Below are 24891 nucleotides of genomic sequence, written 5' to 3'. Positions count from 1 at the left end.
GCTCCCTCCCAGCTCCAAGGCTTCTCCCAGGCCATCCTTGTCACTCTGCCACCAGTGGAGGAGATGCCTGCTCGTGACTCGGGGACTGGGGAGAAGGGGGAGGCAGAGGGACCAGCACAGACCTTGGAAGGTTCTGTGATCACACACCCTCAGGTGTGCTGCCTTTCCCTCTGGTTGAAACTATGCGAGGTCACCACTGAATGTTCCAAACCACCAGGGAAGACAGAAGAGGAGGAGTTGGATCATTAATTTGGAGGTACCTCTGTAGCTTCACCTCTCACACCCCTGTGGTAGTTTTGCACGGGAAGTTTTGCACCTGGTCTGTGGTGGAGGCTTTTTTTAAGCAAAGCAAAATAACAAGTGTCGATATCCCTGTTGGGGGAACTGCATGGATCTGCCTGAGCTGGGGGTGATCCTGCACTGCCAACAACTGATGGTGTCTCCCTGGGGGATGCCAGAGGGTGAACCCAGCCTGAGCCATGCTCTGGTAAGTGGTGCTATGGACAGATTTGGGGTGCAGTCATGGGCTTGGTGCCTGCTGTGGGTGTGCTGAGCCCGTGGGGGACACCAGAGCTGCCTCAGGAGCTGGGGCCATGGCTGCTCCCTGGGCTTGGGGGGGGACCTGCTGCTCCTGATCCCCTGCAGGGATGGACGTGGGGCAGCTGGGTAAGGGCAGCTTCACTCACCTCGTCTCAGGTGGTGGCTTCAGGTTTTTCAGATTTCCTCCAAGGAGAAGGAGCACCAAGAGCAGGGTCTCGGTGGGCAAAGTGTGTTGTGCAACTCTGGGTGCACAGGCAGGGACTGTTCACTGACTGCTCCAGTCTAAAATGTTACTGTTTGTTGTAGCAATGACTTGGGAAGTTCTCACAAGGAAATACAAATGTCTGAAAGTTATTTCACATGGCAAAGTGTCTCCTTTTCCCCCCATTATCTCAAAAATATGTGTGTATTAATAGATCATGCTGTATTCAGTTCTGCTATAAACAGGAACTGTTCTTCATTTCAGGGATAGTGGTATGTTAAGATGCAGATCCTATAACATTTAAAATATCACTGGTGTATCTGATGTTTGGGAAATTTTTTTCTACAAGTGGCATAAAAAGACTTAGACAAGACATATAAATTACATGGGAGGGTTTTTAATGCCCCTTGTGACCACTTAATCCACAAAATTCCTCTGTCTCAGATGAGTCTGTGCAGCTCCTGCTGATTACTGAGGATGTGTTATTTTTACACGGAATTCAACAACCCTGGGACACTTAAGATGAGAAGTGCAAAAATTTGAGAGGTATATTTCAAAGAGAAACAATTACTCAAAACTCAGTGTACATCTGGAGATAAGCAAGGCTTGAAACTACAGCTCTGAGACATTTTTTGTATGCTTTGGAGCAATTAAATATTTGAAAGTATTTTCTCACTTATCGGCCTCCTACTTTTCCTTTTACCATTCTGGCATCTCCTGGCCCTCCCAGTTGTTTTCAGCTGCTGTCACAAGCACTCATTATGCTCACTCAGTCATGCTAAATTTTGGGTCAATATGATGCAGGCCAGCAGAGTTGCTACTTCTCATTTAAGTGCAGGTTAAATGGCAATCTACATGTCTTCAAATAATGTTTGGTCACCATCAAATAATGCAATTTAACAAGTATTATGAAACAGTTTTTCACCCAAATTTTTCAGACAAAAGTATTCATCTCTACTCAGGACATGAGGTGTACAGTTTCTGAAGCAGATTTTACATCCAGCTGCTCTGTGGCAGCTTAGTCTCCATCTCTCAATGTGAGGCAAGTGCTTGTGATAGTGAAAATGGAAAGCAGAGGGGAACTGGGGGGTCTTACTTCTATGGAAGTAGATATTTTCCAGGATCTACTTTCCTCCCTGAAACTTTGTTACTTGATTTTATTTTAAATTGCTGAAAAAAATCCCCAAATGGTCCTATTTGGGTTGTCTTCCTGTCCAACTGCCCTGGTATGGTTGTTTTCCTTTCCTCATACTTAACTTAGTGCTGAAGTTGAATCTTAAGAATTTTTCTAGTTTCTCTCCCAGTCAAGGTCTTCGTGCTCATAGTAGTCATCTGTCACTGTGACTCTGTGGTTGAATAGAAATAGTTAAAAAGGCTGCAGAAAGGCATCTGAGTTGAAGTCTGAGCTTGTCTGGTTTGTGTCTTTAAAGAGATATTTTAATGGCAATTCTTCATCATAAACAAATGTGTGTTATATGTGAAATAATAGCCAGGATCTTTCACAAAACACTTAGAGATTTATGTATAAGAAATGGCTTCATTAGCTAAGATAAATTTGATATTGTTCTGTTTGTTTTCCAAGCTGCAGAGAAATCTTTTGATCTAACTCAGGCATTCCCAAATATTTATGTCTCGCTTTATGTTTTAGTTTACAGAAGTAAGAAAGATGCTTTGCTTTTACGGTGCCTCAGAAAGCTTTGGATATTTTGGTTACATGACTCTTCAGTGTCTCTTACAGTTTTTTCTGCTACACTCTTCATATGTGTTTTACTTAGTTTTTTGCAAATCTTGTGATCAAAGTTAATTAAATTAATGCTGGTCAAGTTCATTGAGGGGATTTGACTGGGCAGTGCCTGAAATGTGTACCAGCTGTTCTGTAAGGTGGCTTGAAGTCATGTGCCTGGATGGGAGATGGCTTCTCTGTCCATTTGGGAGAGCTGTTTGTGCAGAAACCCTGAGTGATAGCCCTGGATGAGAGATGTGCAGGTGTGTCAGTTCCCACCCCAAGTATGGTGGTTTGTTCTGGAGATCATGGAAATTGTCGAGAAACCCTTCATTCATTTATTGTTCTCTGCTGGTGAGGGGAAGATTGGAGTATGGTGCAGGGCTGGAGAATCCTTGGGGTGTTTAATGAGCAGCTTTATGTATTTATAGATGAGATTGCCTAAGACTGAAGCCATCCAGGAGACACAAAAGGTTGCTTCTCATTGGATTTAAAAAGAGAATAACTTTGATCATTTCAAAAGCAATGAAGCCTGATGCTCCAGTGAGAAAGGAGAGTAGTAATTTATAGCTGCCATTAAGGAAACAAAGACAAAGACTGGGGGAAAGTTTCATTCTGAAGATTTACTAATGTGTATAAACCGCCCATGCAACTAGAAACAGCTCGGTATTTCTCACAGAACAAAACAAAAGAGAAAGGCCAGTGAAATGGGGATGGGAGGGAGGGGTGGAATAGAATACTGCCCGCTTTTGCTCGCAGTCTGAAAGGTCAGACATTATTTAGGAAATGATCATTTCAGTGAATAATGTATGAACCAATTTTACCTGCCAAAGGAGCGACAGCTGTGAGAAATCCCTGGCTGGGAATGGAGGTGGGATGGGGATGGGGCTGGGTTGGGGGTGGTGTGATGTGTGGGTTTTGGCATGGCCTTCAGCCGGGGATTCACGCTCTGCGGCGGGGTGTAATTACACGGTAAAAATGTCAATATTGTGTTCCTGAACAAACGCGAGCGCGGCTGGAGCGCGTCGCGTGTGTTCGGGCTGCGACAGGCTCCGTGCTGGGGCTTGTCCGCGCCGGGCGATGGCTCCGGGGCCGCGGGGAGCCCCGGCACACCGCAGCCTGCGTGTGAGGTGTCCCCGCCGCCGCGGGCGGCAGCGGCCCCGCGGGACACCTGTGTTTGGGGCGCCGCAGGTGTGCGAGCGCCGGGGCGGCCGCCGGGGCTTCCGCGGGCGGGGACGGGGCGGTTCGTGAGCCGGCAGCGCCCACCGCGCCCGGGGCAGCGGGGCAGGGCCGGCCCGGGGAGGGGGAGGCCCGCCCAGCCCTCGCCGCCCCGCGCCCGCTGTCGGTGCGAGGCGGGCCGGGCGCCCCAGACACTCCCTCGGCCGCCGCCTCCTCCGCCCGGCGGCAGCGGCAGCAGCGCCATCCATGGGGTCCGGCGGCCGCCGCGGCGCGACGGGGGCGCGGGCGCTGCCGCTGCTGCTCCTGCTGCTGCCCGCGCCCGGCGGCCCCGCCGCGCTGCCCCTGCCCGGTGAGTGCCCCTGCTCCTTCCCCCTGCCCGGTGAATGCCCCTGCTCCTTCCCCCTGCCCGGTGAGTGCCCCCGCTCCTTCCCCCTGCCCGGTGAGTGCCCCGCTCCCTTCCCTGCCCGGTGAGTGCCCCTGCTCCTTCCCCCTGCCCGGTGAGTGCCCCGCTCCCTTCCCTGCCCGGTGAGTGCCCCTGCTCCCTTCCCTGCCCGGTGAGTGCCCCGCTCCCTTCCCTGCTCGGTGAGTGCCCCGCTCCCTTCCCTGCCCGGTGAGTGCCCCGCTCCTTCCCCCTGCCCGGTGAGTGTCCCGCTCCCTTCCCTGCCCGGTGAGTGCCCCTGCTCCTTCCCCCTGCCCGGTGAGTGCCCCTGCTCCTTCCCCCTGCCCGGTGAGTGCCCCTGTTGCTTCTCCCTGCCCGGTGAGTGCCCCGCTCCCTTCCCTGCCCGGTGCCCGCCCCGCTCGCCCAGCCCCGCTCAGCGGCTCCCCCGCGGGCACCGCGCGGTCCCGGCTCTCCTCTCCAGGCCGGCGGCCACGGGAAGGGGCCGGTGCCGGCGTGAGGCGAGGCCGTGCCCGGCTCGGGCTCCGCAGGTGCTGCCCTGGGAGCGGAGAGAGCCCGGGATGGGCACCTGGGGAGCGGGGTGTGGACGGCGTGTGCTGCGGGTGAAGCTGCCTTCGGACCCCGCGGAAAGAGCCCAGGGATTCTCCCGCCGCCGCCTCCTGCCAAGTTAAAGGCTGCGATGTTTGCTCACGGTCTCGCTCCTCCAGGCTCTCTCCTCTGCTCGGGATACTGTCACTGCAAGGGGAAATCTCGCTCTCTGTGCCTACGGGTTTTTCCTAGCCCTCTTTTCCACGCCTGTGCAAGCATGAGTGATGCGGCTTCTTGTTGCTGTTCTTTACCTAAGCACGCTGCAGATCACAGAGGGGCGGTGTAAAAATAACCCAGCTGAGCTGCCGTCCTGCCGCTGCCACGAGATCTGCTTGATGTCTCTGTGTCCTGGCTTGGAGGGAAGCCCCCTCCTTGCCGTGTGTTTTCTGGGACCCCCGTTACTGGGGCAGGTCTGTGTCCCTGGCTCGGGCAGGGCAGAGCTGACGGTGCTGAGGGCACACCGTCAGCCCGTGTGGCTGGTGCTCCTTTATGCCGCTGTCTGTCCTTCCCTGCCCATCCTTTCTGTCTGCCCCACCTACCTGAGTCCCACTAGCTGGAGACCCCTCAGCAATTGCCCACACCCTTCCTTGCATGACTTGCTCCTTCGATTCACTGCCTCCCATATTTTTTAATGGCTTAACTTCTCTGCTTTGAGAGGAAGCCGATTCTGCTGCTCTTCCCCGCTGCTTTCCACTGTTTGCCACCTTCTCCTTCCTTGCTGGTGGCACTGTCTGGGGACCCCATCACTGCTGCTGGAGCTGTGTGCACCTGAGAGCCAGGAAGGCACTGCTGCTCTAACACTGGCCCTTTGCCTTGTTTCCCACTGCCAAACCCCATTAGGAGTTAAAACCAAGTGAGCACTTTCTGCAGTTGGCAGCTGCTGCAGTACCTACAGGCATATTTTGTGATTGGGGGAAAGGAAAAAAAAAAAGGAGCAGGATGAATGCTATAATTGTAAATGGGAGAAGTGCTGGCTGAAATTTCCATTTGGAAAGTGATCCCCACCATAAAAAGTGACTGACTATTGAAGTAGTTGCTTTCTGCTGATACTCATGCACTACTTCTTGTTTTAGGAGGCACTTTTTGTACCTGCATGGGGTGTTGCTTCTACAATTCTCCCTTTTAGCCAGTTGCTGGAAATCTTCCTGTTTCTGTGCTTTAGTTTTCCTCTGCTATGTGAAAAACTTGGGCCAATGTCTTCTGCTGCCTGTAACTTTTCTTCCTTTTTATGTCTACACTTCTTCATCTCCAGGACTTCTTCCTGTTGGTGTTTCCCTTTCTCTTCATTTCCTCTTCTCTGAAGTTTCCACCTGGATATTTTGCTTCAGTTTCCTGTGCTTTGAGATGGCTGGCCAGGTGATTTGGCAGTGCTGCTCCCCAGATACTATTCTTGTACTTTAAAAAAATTATTTTAAGATTATACATCTATTTAATGGTAAGTCAGTCTTTTAACTTGTTGATGGCGACTGTGAAAGTACATCTCAATCATCTCCCCTTGTTATTTTAAATCCTTGGGCTTCCTGCAGGTGATGCACTCATGTGATCAAGAACTCTTTCAATGACTGTTTTTTGTTAATCAGAAAGATTAACAATCTCTGATGAATCTCTGTGAATCTATCAGCTGAATTTCACAGAGCATCTGACCCTTATGAGATTGTTTCGGATGCATTTATAAATGTGCTCAAAAGCCTACCATGGGCTTATCTGAATTGCATACAAATATATCTATATGCAGGTAGAATATGACAGAAATTAAAGTGTAGACGTTGTCTCCGCCTGTTTGTCCTGACACACAAAACAACACAATATTCTTGCCGGGCACCACGAGAGGTGCTGAGCCTTGTCATCTCCTTAGGGATGTGTTTGATGCTCTGTCCTCCTCCTGCTGACATTCCCTCCTGAGCCTGCTGTCTTTTCACAGATGTGGACGAGTGTGCCCTGGGGCTGGACGACTGCCACCCAGATGCTATTTGTCAAAACACCCCGAAGCTGTACAAGTGCATGTGCAAAATGGGTTACACCGGCGAAGGGAGGAAATGTGAAGGTAAAGGGAGCAGAGCACAGCGTTCATGTGTCAGCATGGAGCATCTCTAAGAAAACAGAGTCACTGAAAATAACGAAGGATCATTTTTAAATCAAAATGGGGATTGTTTTATCACCCGATTTACTTATTGTTTACAACATCGAAGGCAAGCCTTGCATGGATTTTCACTCAGCCCGATAATGAGTTTGTTGTTTATAGCCTTAAAAAACATAAGGTAAAAGCTGCAAGGGGGTTTCAGGGTGTTTTCTGTCATCAGAAACCTTCAGCAAGAAGTGCATTAAATATAGTGTATTTGCAAGGCAATGATGATTTTGGACAGCAGTTGCTGCTCACATTTAGGCAGTCACATCCCTGTCTGTAACACTCAGGCAAGCATCCATCACACTGACTTCTTCTTTATTCCTTAGACATTGATGAATGTGACAACGACTTCAATGGGGGCTGTGTCCACGAGTGTTTCAACATTCCAGGGAATTACCGCTGCACTTGCTACGATGGTTTTATGCTGGCTCATGATGGCCACAACTGCCTGGGTAAGGAGTGTGCTCGTGGGCAGGGGGAGTGGTGGTGGATGCACCCCTGTGGCTGCATCCACGGGGAACACCTGGCAATCTCTTGGGCTCGGTCAGTCCGGAGAGAGAGTGTTGCTTGTGAGTCTGAGGATTTTCAGGTACTGAGGTATCATCCCAATGTGGCTCTTTCCCCCTCTCTGTAAACGAGGGTAAGTGTGCTATATTTTTGTGGAGTGCTTTGGGTTTAAGTGTGCCAAATGTCATCTATTATTATGCTAAATGAGTTGATGTAAAGGAACATGTGCTATCATTGTCCTCTCTCTCCCACATTTAGCTTAGGATCAGTTGTCAGGTAAGTTTCCAGGCTTAGGGATCTTCTCTCTCAAATCTATCTGTAACGTGGGGGCTTCTCACTCTGAGTATTCCTAAAAGGAGAGGATGATTTGGAGTGTGCAGTAGCTGTGTATGATGGAGGCCATTGAAGAGCTCACTGAGCCCTGAGCTGGTGAAGCTGTCCTTCTTCCTGGACCCCAGCTGGGCATCCTGTGTGCCTCAGCCCTGTGCTACCTGTGCCATTTGCTTTTTCAGAGATGGCTCAGTTTTCCTCTACTGCTGCACTCCATGTGGAAGTGCCTGGACACACCTCCATGCCCATGGCAGTCAGAGGGAACCTTGTTCTCACTGCAAAACTGAAGTTAATTCAGCTGGCTATTTCCCACTAGTGTGTGGCCCATCAGCTGGGGGTCAGACCATCCCCAGGCTGTGTCTTCTGCTGGGACAAATCAGGCAGCTCTGGAGTATTCAGTGGGATTGTGTTGGGGTTTACCTGCTGGGAACCTGTTTTGTGCCCAGCTTTCTACAGTGTAGGTGGAGTAGAGGGTGAACTCCCCAGGTTCCAAATACTTAAATAAAGTAGATAGGGAAACAAAATATCTGCGGATACTTTAAAGTAACAGAACATCCATCTTATTTTTGCATTTGTGTAAACACAGAGTGGAGTTCAGCTGAGGTTACCATGAAGGGCTGGATGTGGAGGAGCACACTGCCTCTAACAATGGCACCAAAGGCATTTGTGTATTCTCTTTGTACCCAGGGCATACTTCAGCTGAGCTGTTTGTGACCAGTGACATAACTTAGACCAAAACCTACCACCTGCTATGTCACTGCTCAGCATTGCATGGCAGACCTATAAAATAAAATAAAACAAAATGTCATTGACATACAATGAGGTTTTTACCACTGATGTGCCAATTTTGAGTTGAGATGTAAATGTTAAATAAATATTTTGGCATGCAGCAAATTGGATCACATCTTCTCTTAATCTGTTTATTTACTTTGTTCACACCAGGGTTGCCCTCCTCTCACCCTTATTTTTGAAGATCTCTGCTGTGTGCCTGGGTTTAAGCCAAATAGACAATTACTTGTTGGAAAGAGATGATTTTTTTGAAAGCTTTCCAAGGTCTGTAAGACAGAAACATCTGCTGGAGTTCAAATGTGTAGCACTAAAGGCTCGTGGTGGCTGTTTATTCATGATTGTTTGCACATTCACATCACTGCAGAACTCTAAAATACTCAGCTTCTTTGTGATGGAGATATGTCAGCCGCTCTTTTTCTCCAGCAGGTCACATTCTTTTGCATCCAATTGAGTTACTCACTGCCTTCAGTGGACATTAAATCTGTTGTAATACTATGTTATGCTTCTTACTAAAAGCCTCTCTTTCTCCTTTTTTTTTTTTTTTTTTTTTTAAAGACAGCTGTTTTCTGCCAGAAATGCTACAATGTTAAATTAAAAACATTGTACTATTAGCCAGGAACAATGGACAGAACAGGGAGCAAACATGATGTTACAGATGAATTTGCAAATGAGACCAGTGCATTGCCTCAGTAAGGTTTTGTTCTGTTTTTAAGGGACTGAGAGTTTTTTAGTTCCTGTTAAAATTTCTGAAAATTAGGCTAGGAGAAGTATTTGGCAGTCATGGTTGCAAAAACCCCATGCTTATTAAGGGGTAAATTCCAGAGAATTGAAGGTTGGGATGAGCATCCAGTTGTTCAGAGGCTTAGCTGAAGTTTTTCTACTCTTTGGTTCTCTTGGTTATCTTGCAAGCAGGGCCCTTTTGTGTTCTCTGGTGTTGTTGAGACTCTGAATGTTGCAAAATCAAGATTAAGGCTGCTTCCAGAACTTCTGCTCTTGTCCTTGACTGCAGTCAGTCAACACAGCAGCAGCTCTGATGATGAATGATGATGTCCTAGACTTGAGGGAGGAGGATGACAAACCAAGCACCAGAAGAGATGTGGTGCATGAATTCTAGCTAGGGTGAAAGTCAGGAGTAGGGAATAGGTTTTGAGCTGAATTTATTTCGAGGCTTGTATTTTTCTTGTTACACCTTTTCTTTAGGATGTGGAGCTTCCCGGGAAAAAGAAATGTCAGATTTGCGAACCGAAACCACTATGACCTTTAAAGCTTGGATGGGTTTGGAAGCAAAGGGTGACGGCACAGCAGCAAGCACAGGGCAGCCGGGGGTGTCTCGGCTGCCTGGGGGGCTCCAAGCCGGGCTGGTGTCTGTGTGCAGCGTGGATGGGTGTGAGCACAGCGCTCATCTCTGTCTCTCCCCTCTCTCTCAGACACCGACGAGTGCGTGTTCAACAACGGCGGCTGCCAGCACCTTTGTGTCAACACGGTGGGGAGCTACGAGTGCCGCTGCAAGGAGGGCTTCTTCCTCAGCGACAACCAGCACACCTGCATCCACCGCTCCGAAGGTACCGCCCCGGCAGAACCCCGCAACCACCTTCAGAAGTGTTCTCAGGCTGCTGCTTTCAAAGCTGTGAGGGGTCTTGGAGTCCTCGCTGCTTTTGAAAGGAGCGCTGTGTCAGGAGCTGTCTCCTGAGGCCCTCCGCTTTGGTGCCGCTGGGCTGCTGCGCTCCCGGCTCCCTGCCGCTCTGCCGTGCAGCAAAACTCTGTCCGAACCCAGGGATCGGCAGCAAATGCAAGTTCTGCGCATTTTCGGTGGGTTTAGTTACCCGCACCACCTTCTGATACCTTTTAGAATTCCCTGTACGATGTTTAGGTTTCAGCTAAGAGATTTATTGCTTGTCAGCCCCAAAGGTATTCAAATCTCGTGCTTTGTTTTGAGTGAAACCTTTGTGAAGGGACCTTTGAGAGATCAGAGTCTTGGATATCTAATTAGACATCAGATGGAGCAAAAATATTTTGGATACCCTTAGGGAATGCTTTAAAGTGGTTGCTCAGATCAGGGAGTTGTCCATTGAACTGTACGCTGAAAATCTTAGTAAGAAGTGCTTAAAGCTGCGAGGCTTTCTTTAATCTATGGCTTATTGTTGGCATAACTATAAGAGGAATCTGAGCATGAATAAACAAATCTCACTTTAAAAATCCCCAAAGTGAAGAGATCAACATTTATAGACATATATGGCCATCCACAGATGAGGGTGCTGAGGTGGCTGTCATCTGACAGAGCTGAATTGATCTTCTGTTTGGATTAAGAATTTGTGTTCTCAGCTCCTCTGGCCCTGGGCTTGGCCTCACGGGGGTCTGGTGGCTCCTCAGGCCATGGCTCAGGTTGCCACTGCAGGGGCTGGGCCAGGAGTGGGGACAGGCAGGAGGGCAGCAGTGGTGGCACAAGGCACAGCAGGGCTGTGAGTTTGTGTGCACCCAGGGAGAAGGTCTCTAAGGACTGCAAAACTGCTTGCTTCAACACCTTGTCTTGCCTGATGCCAAGAGAGGACGATCTTCCAACTCTTTTTTCATACTTGCTGCTACTTGAGTACCTTCTACTCTCTTGAGCCGACAGCAGCAGCATTCCCTGTCACTAATATTTGCTCTCTTATTTGTAACTTTGGAATTCTGTCTCTTTTCTTAAGGATGCATTTAATTTCTCTTAATGCTTTTTCCCTAAAAGGCCCTTTTTCCATAATACCAAACATCCACTAAACATAGGTATTTTTCCTTGAAAAGGAAAACAAAGAGGACAAATGGATGATTTTTTTCCATAAAAACCATCTAATAAAGTACATTTTTATCAAAATGAGTTTAAAAAAAAAAGCCTCAGCACACTGTGTTGCCTGATACATTTTTTTTTTCTTCTTAGTAAAGCATTAAAGTGTTTGTTTTGCTTTCTTTAAAAGCCATTTTTTCAGGTTTCACGCTGTGACTGTTTCCTTCTACCTCTCCTCCCCCTTTTCATTACTGTAAAGTGCTGCTCAGGATTCCCCACCTTTTGTTTAACCATTTTTTTTCCCTTGGGTGGGCATGTCTGTTGTAAGCCGAATCTCACTTCTTTATCTTTCCCCTCACATTGTTCTCTGCTTTTCTGCTCATTTCTGGGACTTCTGTTCTCTGCCTTGTGTATGCATTGCTCAGTGTTTGTACTTTGCTGGTTCTGAGACCTCACAGCATTGATCAAAGCAGGTTTTGGCTCCTGCTGCCTAGACCATTTACTGAGTTTTGCTTCTTATGTGTAAAATCAGGCAATATTTCCTTCCCTGTCTCCCAGCCCCATTAAGATTGTTCATATATCAATGCCTGAGAGACCTTCCCTGTGGGCTGCAGTATTGGCCTTTAAATAACACAGAGGCAGAGTGAACTGGAGTTTAAACCACAGGAACTAAAAGTGCCCTGGGAAGTTGTGCACAGTCCTATTTTTTATCCTTGTTTGCCTGCTGGAATGAGCTGCTCTTCCTCTGTGTGGGAGAAGAAACTACCTTGAGATGCTGTTAAAGTAGCTGGCAGGGCAGCCATACATGTGCACCTTGTTTCTGGGTTCCACTTGCTCCATGTTAGGAAATACAAAAACTTGAGGGAAAATAGAGTTTCTTGTGAGTAAATACCTCGTGCATCTTTGTGGCTGCTATTGCTCTGGATGGCAAATCTTGCTGCTCTCCCTTGTGGTATCTCACAGTCATAGCTCTGCTTGTTGGGCTGAACTGGGGGGATGAATGGGATCTGTGGGATCAAAGCCACGTTTGAGTCCTGTGTGGGCTCCTACACAGGGCACCAACTCAGCTGTCACTCCTGGAGCTGTGTGCAGAGAACAGGGATAGCTGGAGAGCTTTTGGGGAAAAGTGGCCTTAACACAAGCATGTAGGGAGCATGGAGAATGACTAAAGCATTCCTGTTCTGCTGGCTGTGCTGATGCTGCTCACTGTTTTTCTATTCTCTCAGAATGCCTGGTAGCTTTGTCCCATTGCATCCTCTCACTCTGTCCTACAGAGTGCCTGCTTGAACCTGCCCTGAATGGAGCCTTAATGCTCTTAGCAGATTGGGAATGTTGTCCTGACACCTTCTGTGCAAAAAATTATAAATATTTAAACCCAGATCATACATGTAAGAGATTAATTTAGTGTGACCTGATAGGGAAATACTGCTGGCTTATTTTGCCAGTGACAGGAGTGCTCAGATCTCAGGTTTGCTGGGTAGCTTCAAGAAGGTCTCACCTGGCTCAGGATCTGTTCAGCCATGTGGGCACTGGATTCATCTCTCTTGGCTGAGTGGCACAATCCAGAGCCATCCATCCCAGGATACTTGTGAATCAGTAGGGCAGGGTCTCCTGCAAGAGAAATTGTGTGTCTGGGAAGTGTGTGGGGAGATTTGACCAAAATTTTCCTGGGGTTTGTTTCTGAACCACAGTCTGCTATTGCAACAGCACTGGAACAATGTGACCTGGGAGACTTTGTGTCCACCAAGGAATTTGCAGCCACATAACATTTATGGCTTTATAGACATCTCTGTAATACAACCTTGTAAAATGGGGCTGAGAGAGATCTACCAGCTTTGGAAACAAGCAGCAGTCCCAAAGTGAATGCTGGATGTGTGGATGTGGGTATCTTCTATGAAGCTGCCTTTTTGGTCAGCTAGGTTTTGGTGGGTTTGGTGGAGTACCTTGTTCCACAATGGATATCTTGTTATTAAAATTCATCCTGGTCTGGAAAGCACAGTTTTAGCTTTCTGTGGAGATCTGATTGAAGTCTGCTCACTCAGAATGGAGCAATCCCAAATGGAGCATATAAACCATTTGTTTGGTGCCAGTGAACTTTACCAAAGTACCTGCTTGAACAGTTTCCCCTTTGGTAGCTCAATAGAGACAAAAGAATAACTTTGTTAACAGAAACTAAGCTGATAATTCTCTTAATGCTCTCTAACCCCTCTGAGCTAACAGACCAAAGCATACTGCATGCTTAAGACCAGAAGTTTCACAAAACCACCAGAGCTAATGAGGCTAATTTGTGGCCTCATAGGTTGTCTCCTTCCTTGACTGACACAATAATGGGTGACAGCTTTCCTGTGGGCTCCTTGGGCTGTGCCTGTGTGCTGCAGGATTTGAAGTCTCATTGTCTTGTACTTCTGGAGAGCCCTCACTGTGGGAAAGGAATCAAAAAGCCAGTAGAGCAGAATAATCTGGGCTCTGCAGTGTCCATTCTTTTGTTGCTTAAAGCTGTCTTAATAGAGAAAGGGTCCTGTAGCTGGTGCTCCAGGGGGTGAGAATAGCAGTGTGGAAAAAGGACCTAATTGGAGTGGAATAATGGTGATGAGCTAACCTCTGCCTCACAATGCAGCGGGTTTGTTTCACTTAGTAATAAGGCTGAAAGAAGGGCTGTGTAAGTTTAAAAATATATATATAGGGTGTGATATTGATCACATAGTCCCATTTCTGCAGCATGAGCTCTTCTGCTCCTGGCTGTGCACCTGCTCAGCTCCAGAGAAGTTCACTGGGTAGTGTGGGATGAGTCCTTGCAGCCAAAGTATGTTCCACTTGGTCTTCATAAATGGCATGTTCTCATTGAGAAGAAAGAGTATTTTGGTATAACTTGTCCTTTTAAAACCAAATGTGCCAAGGCAGAGAATTTGATGGTAAAGGTGTGCTCTCTGTGCACCCGAGGAGAGCATTCAGATGTCTTCTCTTTCCTGGCTTTGTAACACTGTAGAGGACTTCATCAAAAATCTGTGGTATTCTGTTAAAAGAAAACCGATTTTAGTTTGGTCTGTTGATCCCACTGGGTAACTCAGCCAGCTGCTGGGTGTTGTAGTGTTGTGTGTGTTCAGACTGTACCACCTTCTTGTAAATGGCAAAGACACTGATTGCACTGAACCATGGAGCAAGGGGAAATAAGCTTTTGCAATAATGTTAGACACTATTCCTCTTTAATTGACTTTATATTTTTGCAAAAGCCAGGAAAAAACACAATGGCAATCAAGTGCTGTGCATGAACTGGAAGAGATAAAAATGACAGAATGTTTTAGGAGGCGTAGCAAAACCAATCCAGTCATTAGTGTCACACTGATTCTTAATTTGGTTAAAGCAGATACTGGCTCTAAATTCTGTCTAACGGGGAAGGTGTGTAGAAATACAGAACACTGTGATAATACCCAGTGAGGTTCTCTTGGGTGGTGTGTACTGAAATCGGAAAAAAAGTTGAAAACAAAATGTTTAACAATAAAGAGAATTGATGTTCAGCATGCGTGCAGTCTGCACGTTGGCCTGCTCAGAGACAGGACTCAGCACTTGGTCACTGCTGAGACAGGTTATGACTCTGGGAATCTGCTTTGTAAGCCAGGAATTGAAATTGGGATGACCCTTGTGATTGCTGTTCTGAACATTCCTGTGTCTGCTGGCTGCTCTTTTAAGCAGAGAAATAAGAACTTAATTTTAGACTTGGACATTGCCACTTTTATAAAAGAAATGAGGAGGTTTTATGATCACCTAAAAGTATTAAGTGAGAATGTTTGATGAGAATGCAGATACTCTACAAATCTGTGGATGTTGCTCTTTGACCTTGCAGTCAAAGAACATGGGCACAGAAAAGATCACAGAAGGAGAAACTTTGGGGCCATTGACTTTGCAGGACTGGGCTCGCTGCCTTTCCTCTCTGTAAGCTGAAACTTCTTGTCCCAGCCCTGCAGGGTCACCCCAGAGACAGAGGCTTAGTCTGTGTGTGTATTGAACTGACTCTGTTGCCTGCACACAGAGCTGCTGGGGATGCTGATGCTCTTGTACCTTTCCTGTTTTACAGAAGGCATGAGCTGCATGAACAAAGATCACGGCTGTGCCCACATCTGCAGAGAAACACCCAAGGGAGGAGTTGCCTGTGAATGCCGACCAGGATTTGAGCTGTCCAAGAACCAGAGGAGCTGCATTTGTAGGCAACGTTCTGCATCTGCTTATGGTTTCCAAAGTGAACAAATAGTGTTCTGTTTGCAGTGAGATGGGACTTGGTATGTTTTAGCTAACGTGGGATGGCACACCTGAACTGTGTGTGTTTGAACTAAACCAGAATTGATGTATTTTCTGGACACTGTCACAGAGGTCTATTGACTGTTGTAGTGTCTGCTGTAGTTTGGGAGCTGGAACACCTGGAAGTCCAGCTCCATGAGAGAGCTGTGCAGTGTTTGTCTCACAGAGCCCTTCAGCACAGGGGCACGTTAGGAGAGGGTGCATTGGATGCTCAGATGGCAGTGGAATCGCACCCTGTCCTTCAAAGGTGCTGGAAGTACCTGTGAGAGTGACATGTGTTTGCTCCCTAGTGACGTGCAACCATGGCAATGGGGGCTGCCAGCACACGTGTGACGATGCTGACCACGGGCCAGTCTGTGGGTGCCACCCCAAGTACGTCATGCACGTGGATGGGAAAACCTGCCTGGGTCAGTATGCACTGGAGGGAAGTAGTTTTCTGTGGATGGCCAGCTCCAGGGGGGTGTGGTGGTGCTGTGTGTGCAAGATTAATGCTCCTGATAATGGTATGGCTAGAAAATGTCAAGGAGTTCAAAATTAAGGAACCTGATGGTGCATGGGTGAATTGGTTGGTCCAGAAAAGTTATGCTTCCCTATTTAAGTAGCTACCTAATACTGTTGCAACCTTTAATTATCACTGGTCCCCCCAAAACAGGAGGCATGCCACTAACCAAAGCAGGCTTCCTTCCCTCTGGGATATTTTAGGTTCTTTTTTCAGTAGCGTGAACCAGGGAGTGTAAGCAAGGAGTACATCTGTGAAAACTGGGGCTCTGAAATCAATTAATGTATAGTTTTGGCAAGGCAGTTATCCAGTAAAGAAAACAATAAAGTCTCTGGAAGAGTTTGTTGTCTGTTGATTGAAATCAAATGCTCAGGCATGACTGGCTGGTCGTTGTAATTAGCCCACGATGGATGATGAGAGAGTGTTCCTAACAGAGCAGCTCAGTTAGTTCTTTCATCTTGCTGCTGGTTACTACATCTGTAGCACATCTTTTGTTTTGTTAAGGATACTGAAGCAAACATGACTCTTAGGCAGCCACAAAAAGCAAAACATTCTCATGGTTTTGACTGAAGGGTCTTCATGATTTTTTACTACTACTTTCTCTTTAAAAATAAGTTATTTCTGCCTGTCAGTTCCGACTGTCTCTGATTCAGTGTGTGATGCAGCTGTTTGCATGTGTTGAATGTCAAATGAGGGTTCTGGTCAGGCACCTTTACTCACTTGCTTTTTTCATGTTCCTTACAGAGAGGGAAGAAGCTGCTGTTGAAGTTTCTGAGGGAAACACCACAGCAGCAGCTGATGTGGACAAGAGAGTGAAGCGACGGTTGCTTATGGGTAAAAGTGCTGATCCAAAATAATTCTGCTGCTTGTTGAAACCTTTTGCATTGAAGAATTAGTGTGGGGCTTTTTTGGTTTTTCATGGTGGCCTTCAGCTCTGAGCTGAATTCTGCCTGAGATGATCCACTATCTCTTAAGGAAATAATAATATTCCCTAATGTTCAGACATCCAAATGAATAGCCTTATTTTCAAAAAGAATGACAGAGGAAGAAAGAAGATGAACTCTGTCTTCCCTTGGAAGTTGGACTCAGCCTGCCAATACTGCATGTGAGATGAGAGACTGGGAGGGAATAAGCCAGTAAAGCTCTCAAAACTTGACAATAAGTAGCATATGCTTGATGCTGCAGAAAATGATGATACAGAGCTAGAAAGAAAGTGTTCAAAAAGCAGACAAAAATAAGTGTTCTTTGCAGCTCTCTCAATCAATTTACATGCTATGTAAAATTGTAGTTGTCCAGCCAGTGATAAGGTTGTTAGACTGACTGAGGTGGTTAGACTGATGACAAGAGGATGAATGCCAAAGAGTGTGTTATTTCTGTTTGCTTGGATGTGAAGAACTGTGCTTTAAGAGTGCTCACTAGCAAGGTTTGGTGAGATTTAGGCATAGTTTGCGTAACAGGGAGTTAGAGGAACAAACTTTGGTTGGAATGGCCCCTGGGTTCCCAGGCTGAGGGAATGCTCAGTGAAGGTGTTACCCACCAAGACTGGGAGCACAGGTAGTAGGGAAGATGAGTCTGGAGGGATTTAAGAAAACTCATTTAGTAGTGCTGAGTGTAACCAGGTGTCTCACTGTGGGGAAGTGTCAGGGGAGCAGCCAGAATCCACTGTGGGCATAAAGAAACTGACTGGCAGTAACAGATTCATCATCAAGGAGCAGGGATTTAAGACACAAATGGAATACCCAGAGACAGCATTTTGGTTTGTAGAGTTTCCACAAAAAGCCTGGAAATAGCTGAGGCAGGGATTTTGCCAACACGTGTATTTAGCAGCGTGTTCTAGGCTGAATGTTTAATAGCAGTGTGCTTGGGACTGTGCCTTGTATCCCATGATGTTTGTTGCTGCCATTGCAATTTCCCTGGGGAAACCTGAGCTCTGTCTCGTTGCCAGAAACGTGCGCGGTGAACAACGGCGGCTGTGATCGCACCTGTAAGGACACCTCCACTGGGGTCCACTGCAGCTGCCCCGTGGGCTTCACGCTCCAGTTTGATGGCAAGACATGCAAAGGTGGGGATTATACTCCTGGACACGTGTGCCAACAGCTATTAGGTGTTACCAGGTCCTGTAAGACACACATCTCCAAATGGAGGCAACCCAGCGTCCAGAGGAAAGCCGCTGTGCTCTCCGAAGGAAGGGCTGCACCAGGCTGTGGTTTCCTTCACCTCAGGGGTATCACATGCAGGGAATCTCTTCTTCTCTGCCCTCCTGCTCTCCACTTCCACCTCCTGTGCCTCGTTTCGCAGAGGTCAGGTTTGGGAGAGCTAAAAGAGCTCTGTTGGCAAGCAGAGGCCAGCACTGGCTGGGGCTGGCGGGTGCGTGGGTGCTCACAGGTATCCAGCCCAGCAGCCTGCCCCACTACCCACAGCCAGCTGGGCATCAGGAGAGCTGGTCAGTAAATACCAGTGTGTAAACAGGGATGTGTTTTATAAATATGCACTGCTCCAAGCAGCTCTAATGAGAGCTCTGAAAAGGAGCAAAGGCACGGTTAGGTTGTATGTTATATTGCTTTTCCAGTAATTAGATGTTAAAGCTGTTCTACTAAGTAAAAATGATTAAATCCTTAGGCCTGAGTCAATGAATATTAGATAAAGGCCTCATTCTCATATTGCCATGAAAAGGATGGGGTAGATCAGGAAATCTAAAAGTCAGGTAGATTAGAAATCTCTGCCTGAGATTTCTGCAGGGCTCACAGAAAGGAAACAGAGAGAATGTTTAAAATACTAAAACCTCTTAGAGAGCCTTGGAGCCAAAGTGTTTCCAAACAGAACTTAGGGAATGGTTTTTTATAAATGCATTACCCAAATGCAGCTGACAGGAATACATTAAATGAGAGCAAATAACACTGTCCTGGGGCTGAATGGGTTGGATCATTCTTAAGAGTTGGATCTGATCTTCCTTCCTTAATTTGTGGTAGTCTCACTAGATTTTGTTTCTGGGCTCCTCCAGCTGACTGGACGTGACTATTTTCTGAATCTGGCAGTGGAGTAGGTTGAGTGCTGAAGCTCTGTGTTAATTTGCTGAAGCCTTTTTTTTTTTCTTGTTACAGATATTGATGAATGCCAGTCCAATAATGGAGGCTGTGATCATTTCTGTAAAAACACTGTTGGCAGTTTTGATTGCAGCTGCAGAAAAGGATTTAAATTATTAACAGATGAAAAGTCCTGTCAAGGTATGTGCACTGGAGAGACAATGGTACAACAAAAGTAGAACAAATCAGCGTGGTTTGGACATCTACTACAATGATGAAGTGATAATGGACTCCAGAATCATTTTCATTCCTCAGTTTGGATTTTTTTCTTCTGAAACAATTGTTGAGTTAATACAGTTGGCTTGATGCTATTGTAGGAGATAAGTTTAATGGCACAGTGAGCTATTATCTGGAAGGGACAGAGATAGCACCATATTAAACGACTCTCTATGAGGTTAATGCTTCATCCTGCCTTGATGATCTTAAAATAATTTACAGGGAAAATTAAACAATGTCCCTCTCTCCATCTTTCTGACTGATTCACCATTGCAGTGAAACTATTACTCCTTAAAAGGATATCTAGTTGCCATGAGCTCATTATTAAAGGAAAAAGACATAACGTGATCTATGAAATTATAAGTCTGTAGATAGACAGGAATCTCTGTTCCCTAAAACATCACGGAGCATTTGCTTTTGAGGATGACATGGATTTCTCCTGTGAGACCTACAAAGCATATTTGCTTTGCTCTGTAGTGGTTTGTGCATATAGATTTAGCAATTCTATTTAAGCTGCTTAAATGTCGAAGATCAGAATGGTCTGTGGTTGTGGAAAAACAAAAGGATGAAACAATGTCAATTCAGTCAGCCAAATGGCAAACTATGTGATTTCCTAGGCAACCAGATGACATTAAAGGTGAATTTCAGAAAACTGAACTGATCAAGAGAAAGTAATTTTCACCTGGGTTTTTTTGTGCATTCCTATTCTTTATGAATAGTCAAAGAAGGACAACTATTTATATGGAAAAAAACTTACTGTATAAACATCTGATTTTTGAGACAGTTTGGGGTTTTATTTAAGTGAAAACTATGAATGTATCTTATAGACTTGCAATTCCCTTTTGCCTCTGTCACTTCTGTTGTTTTTCCTAGACTGTTTCAAAAGTGATATCATGCTGCATGCCCAAGAAAAAAGACTGATGAAAAGTGCTAGTGAAGTTGATGTGAACTTTTTCTGTGTCTTGCAACATTCTTACCTGGCATGCAAAATGTACTAGTACGGAAATTTTAGGTACATTTGATGGTATAATGAATGTTCATTCTCAGAGAACACTGTGATTTTCAGCAGATGTAAATCGGATGCTGTATATTCAAATAGAGCTTCATTTAGGGAGGAAAAAACAAAGGCAATATTTTCCTTCTTTTACTTAATTTCTATGTAGAGTAATCCTAATGAAATAAGAGTTTTGTCAGCAGTTTTATTCTCCCATAGGAGAGAAATAATTTGATTTAAACATAATTGTAAAAATGTAACTCCAGTTTTTGCGCTTGCCAAGGAAAAGCTTGTTTGGCAAACCGAGCGTTCTTTTAAAAACTGTCATTTCATTATGTTACTTTATGTGCTTTGAAAGAATCTGCTTGGCTCACACAAATCTGCCCATCCCTGCAGTTGCTGAGCTCTGTGGGCTCCTCAGGGCTCCCTGGGCAGCCCGCGAGGTGCTGATGGCTCCCTTTAAACCTTGCAGATGTTGACGAGTGCTCCTTCGAGCGGGCGTGCGACCACACGTGCATCAACCACCCCGGCACCTTCGAGTGCACCTGTAACAGGGGATATGCCCTCTATGGCTTCACCCACTGTGCAGGTGAGCTACAGACACACCACAGCCCCTGGGACATGGGCAGCCTCCCACTGGCCTGCTCACAGCCCCTGCAGCACACGAGCTGGTGCAGACCCAGCTGGCCTACAGAGTAAATTTTACCCCTTGCTGTGATAATGAGACACAGGAAAAGGAGAAATGGATCCTGCTTCTTCCTGTCTTTGCTCAAGTGATTTTGCCTTTACACCGTGCATGCAAAAGGGACCTGTAACTATTAGGACAAACTGATGGGTTTTCTGCTTGTATCTGAAGTCCATAATTCAATACAATTTCCACATGCAGAAGAGTCATTGACTTCAGTGAAAAGTCAGTGGAGGAGGGCTTGAAGAACAGGAAGCTCTGAATGACTCTGAAAATTACAGTTCTGCAGGTGCACATGTCAGATCCTCATGTGATGTAGGCTGGAATTTAGCTGTGCCACTTTACTCTGGCCAAGATTAATACTCTTAAATTTTCATGTCTTTCCTACAAGGAAAGTTCTTTATAGAAGCTCAACATATGACAAATTCCCAGAATTAACATGAGGAAACACAAATAACTGGGACACTAAATGGAATCAAGCTTGTTTTATATAAGCTTTAGGCAAGACCTTACTGAGTCCAAAGTTTACTTAATTCTGAGTAAGACCTTTTTATTTCTGAGGCCGAATGAGCACAGTTGGAGATAACAATTCAGAAATCTCTGTGTGCCTGTCTATTCTACTCTCTTCCTCTAGAAATTCTGCAAATAAGATTACAGGGCTACAACATCACTGTGTTTTGTCCTGATGAACATGGGAACTTTACTGGATAAGGAATAACACTGTCATGTGCTCTACTTAGTAAAAGATGACTTCTGAATCATTTATCTGCATTAATTCAATTTCTTTTGGGCACCAATGAGGAAAAGGAACTGCAATTTTGCATTTGGCTGCTAATTGGCCTTTTATTGTCATACCCCCATGCAGAATATGTTAATTAATCCTCATAGCATCATTGACTGGCAATCACAGGTTGGTCAGAGCTGATAAAACACTCCTGATCTCTGTGGAAGAAGTCACTAAGTGTTGGAGATAAGAGGTTGGAATCCTAAGAAAAGGTCAAGGAAAACCAGAGATTTGTGGTATTTTAGACAGCAGTACCAGTTTAAGGTGTTGTCTTCTTTCTCCATTATTCCTCTGCTGCTCATTCCTACCCCTGCTGTATCACTTCTGTTAAAAGCACATTTTTCCCTCCTAATCAGACTGGTGTGGTGATGTTTTCACTGTTTCACAGTGTTTTCTAACCAATTGTTACTTAGAGGGTGTCTAGTCTGGGGACAGCAGTGACAAGAACTTACTAGCACTGAGGTAAGCATGTGTGGAAATAGGTACCCTCAGGTGCACAAACTTTATGGGACTTGCAACAGGTTTCTTGAGGGCAGCTTTCTGGGTTTATGTACAATTGCCATAAAGCTCTGGGGGAGAAGTGAAGCCCTCCTCAGGGTGGATCTGAGCAGCAGAGACAGAGACCTTTGCATTTCCCTTTGTTGAAATTCATGAGATTCCTGTTGACCCATTTCTCCAGGCAGTCAAGGTCTTTCTGAATAGTGGCACAACCATCTGGTGCATCAGCCACTCCTCCCAGTTTTGTCTCATCTGTGGCCTTGCTGTGGGTGAACTCTTGTCCCACCATCCAGGTTTAATGAAGAGGATAAATAGTATTGGCCCCAGTGCTGACCCTGGGATGCAGCACTGCTGAATGGTGCATTCTGCATCAGCATGCAAGTTTGCACCAGAGGCAGCATGTGTTGTGTTGTTGATAATTTCTCCTCCTGTCGGCATTTACTGGGTGGGACAAGGCTCCAAAATTGGATAATTGGCCAAAAGAGACAAGGGGGACACAATGGTGGTGTTTGCCCACAGAGCCAAAGTGTTCCACAGTAGTTGCATCTATTAGAGCACTTTGGAGCATTGTTCAGTATGAGTCCTGCCCTGTTCTCTGTTTTTATTTAAAAATTAGAAATATTAGTTAATCAGACACAGTGCAACACAGATTTGACTTGATCTGCTTTTCTTAGAGTTGATTTGTTATCATATTGCTGAGGCTGGATATTGTTTAATTATGAGCCACCAGTATTTGGTCTGCTTTGACATTTATCAAGGGATTTCCATGAAGACAAATTATTTCAAGGTGGGTGTCCAGGCAGCATCCCTGAAGTCTTTTCAAGACCCTACTGAGCAGTATTTGTGTCCACATTTACCTAGTGGAGTTTGACTGCATAACTTTGAGAAGAGCAACTTTTTAAAAGTATCCTTTACCTTTCCTCTGCAGATATTAATGAATGTAGCATCAACAATGGTGGTTGCCAGCAGCTGTGTGTGAACACACTGGGAGATTACGAATGCCTGTGTCAGTCTAACTACAAGCTACACTGGAATAAAAAGGACTGTGTTGGTAAGGTGTCTAATAAATACATTTCTACTCCTGATGTGTTTGGTGGGCCATATGGTTACAGACAAATTTGATGGTGTGTCCAGTTAAGTGGTATGAGTCATTGTTCCTGGTATTCTGCTTTGATTTTTAGCAAGGCATGGTGATAGTGATGTTGAAACTCATAAAAACAAACAGCAAACCAACCCCAAAAACAGGAGATACTTTGAGGGATTTTGATGCTTTCTTTCCTGTGCTTTTATCTAGCTCGTTCTTCTATTTCCTTTTGTTCATCTGCATGAGAAGGCTTGCTCATGACAAAGGAAGTTTCTTTTATGGTGTGATCTTCCAGTGATTTTATTTGGCTTTAATTTTCTGTCTAAACAGCGTATTAATTGCATGGGTGCTCTCAGGTACTGGCTACAAAAGCAGCTGCATGCTGATTTATTGGTAGGGTGAAGGTAGATGTTTTAATTCTGTGAGTGTTTGTTTTATCCTATCTAGAGACAAAAGATCCCTTGTCTGATAATGTGTCACCCAAGGTATTGCTGCACTGCATTAAGAGTGGTGGGAGTGATAGATGCTTTCTGAGCTGCTCTCCAGATGTCCAGGTATTCTCTGGTAAGTCAGAGCTGACAGAACTGAATACGAGATTCTGTACAGAGTGTAAGGGTGACCAACCTCCTCACTGTCAAGAAAGCCCCAAGAAGCAGTCAATAAACAGAGATCTTTCCTCTTTCAGTGCAGATAATAAAGGGCTATATCCCTGACAGTGTCCAGGAAAGCCCCTCTTTCCTTGCCTTTTATAACCACTCTACCCTCAGATTCCCTTCTCACAAGTCTCTTTTTGAAGCTGGGGAGGACAGGGAAGAATTCTCCGTGCTCCCTGGGCCATTCCTTAATTGGCCCTGAGAGGCACTGGTGAATGGGGCAAAGGCATTCCAGCCCTGCGTGGGGTCTGGGATTTTGCCCACACAGCCCCTCCATCCCACAGGACTCAGCTGCTGCTTATGGGACTGGTGCTCTTTCTCTTCCTGAATCCTTTGAATGGCTTAGGCCGAGACAAGCTCTGATGTGGAGTATTGTATGAACAGCATTGTGTGCTGATGGCAATCAACAAATTTAAAATGTGTTGTGCTGCAGGAGTCCTCGGTGTGTGCACTGTGCCTGTGTCTTTACTGTCTGTCTGTCTGTTAGGAACACAGGATGCCTACACCCTCACCTGTGGCAGGTCCTCTCAGCTTAAGAAAAAGCAGCAAAATGCAAATGCTTCCAGCTGGCTGGGTAATCACCACATTTACTGTTACATAGTTTGGTTTATTTATTTTCATTGATAACTGTGAAACAAAGGTATTTCTGTTGACTTTTTACCCCCTCTTGTAATCTATCACTTTTTTCCTTCCTCTTCCTCATGATTGTAATTCATGATTGCTGCAGAAAATTCCCCTTGTGCTGCTCCATCAGCATAATTCAAACTGAGAATTAAAAATAAAGATCAGTAGTGAAATAAACACTTAGTCCAGGAGTTATGTCTCCTTTTAGTCATCCAAACCTGGACAGTGTGGGCAACATACAATGTGTTTAGGTAGAGCTGTTGGACAGTAACAGTTTAGAAGGCATTTACAGCCATAGACATAAACTACTTTCTGAAATTATTTGGAGTATCTCCTTTGA

At 45.8% G+C, this 24891-nt stretch overlaps 1 protein-coding gene across 1 annotated transcript in view; it reads left to right on the top strand.

Moving 5' to 3' along the window:
- The first annotated feature begins 5822 nt into the window (after positions 1-5822).
- The window catches only part of SCUBE2 (signal peptide, CUB domain and EGF like domain containing 2), a 33638-nt gene continuing 14569 nt past the window's right edge, over positions 5823-24891 (top strand). Inside the window, exons 1-13 of the mRNA XM_077784421.1 lie at positions 5823-5838; positions 6533-6673; positions 7081-7206; positions 9808-9942; positions 15211-15336; positions 15722-15838; positions 16675-16764; positions 17876-17992; positions 19032-19154; positions 20696-20812; positions 23119-23241; positions 23722-23838; positions 24415-24501. Of these exons, the coding sequence (XP_077640547.1) occupies positions 5823-5838; positions 6533-6673; positions 7081-7206; positions 9808-9942; positions 15211-15336; positions 15722-15838; positions 16675-16764; positions 17876-17992; positions 19032-19154; positions 20696-20812; positions 23119-23241; positions 23722-23838; positions 24415-24501 (1435 nt within the window). The remainder of the gene's footprint in view (positions 5839-6532; positions 6674-7080; positions 7207-9807; positions 9943-15210; positions 15337-15721; positions 15839-16674; positions 16765-17875; positions 17993-19031; positions 19155-20695; positions 20813-23118; positions 23242-23721; positions 23839-24414; positions 24502-24891) is intronic.

The sequence above is a fragment of the Lonchura striata genome, chromosome 6, assembly GCF_046129695.1.
Source record: "Lonchura striata isolate bLonStr1 chromosome 6, bLonStr1.mat, whole genome shotgun sequence".
NCBI lineage: Eukaryota > Metazoa > Chordata > Aves > Passeriformes > Estrildidae > Lonchura > Lonchura striata.
The sequence above is the reverse complement of the archived record's forward strand: the minus strand, read 5'-3'. Positions and strand labels throughout refer to the sequence as shown.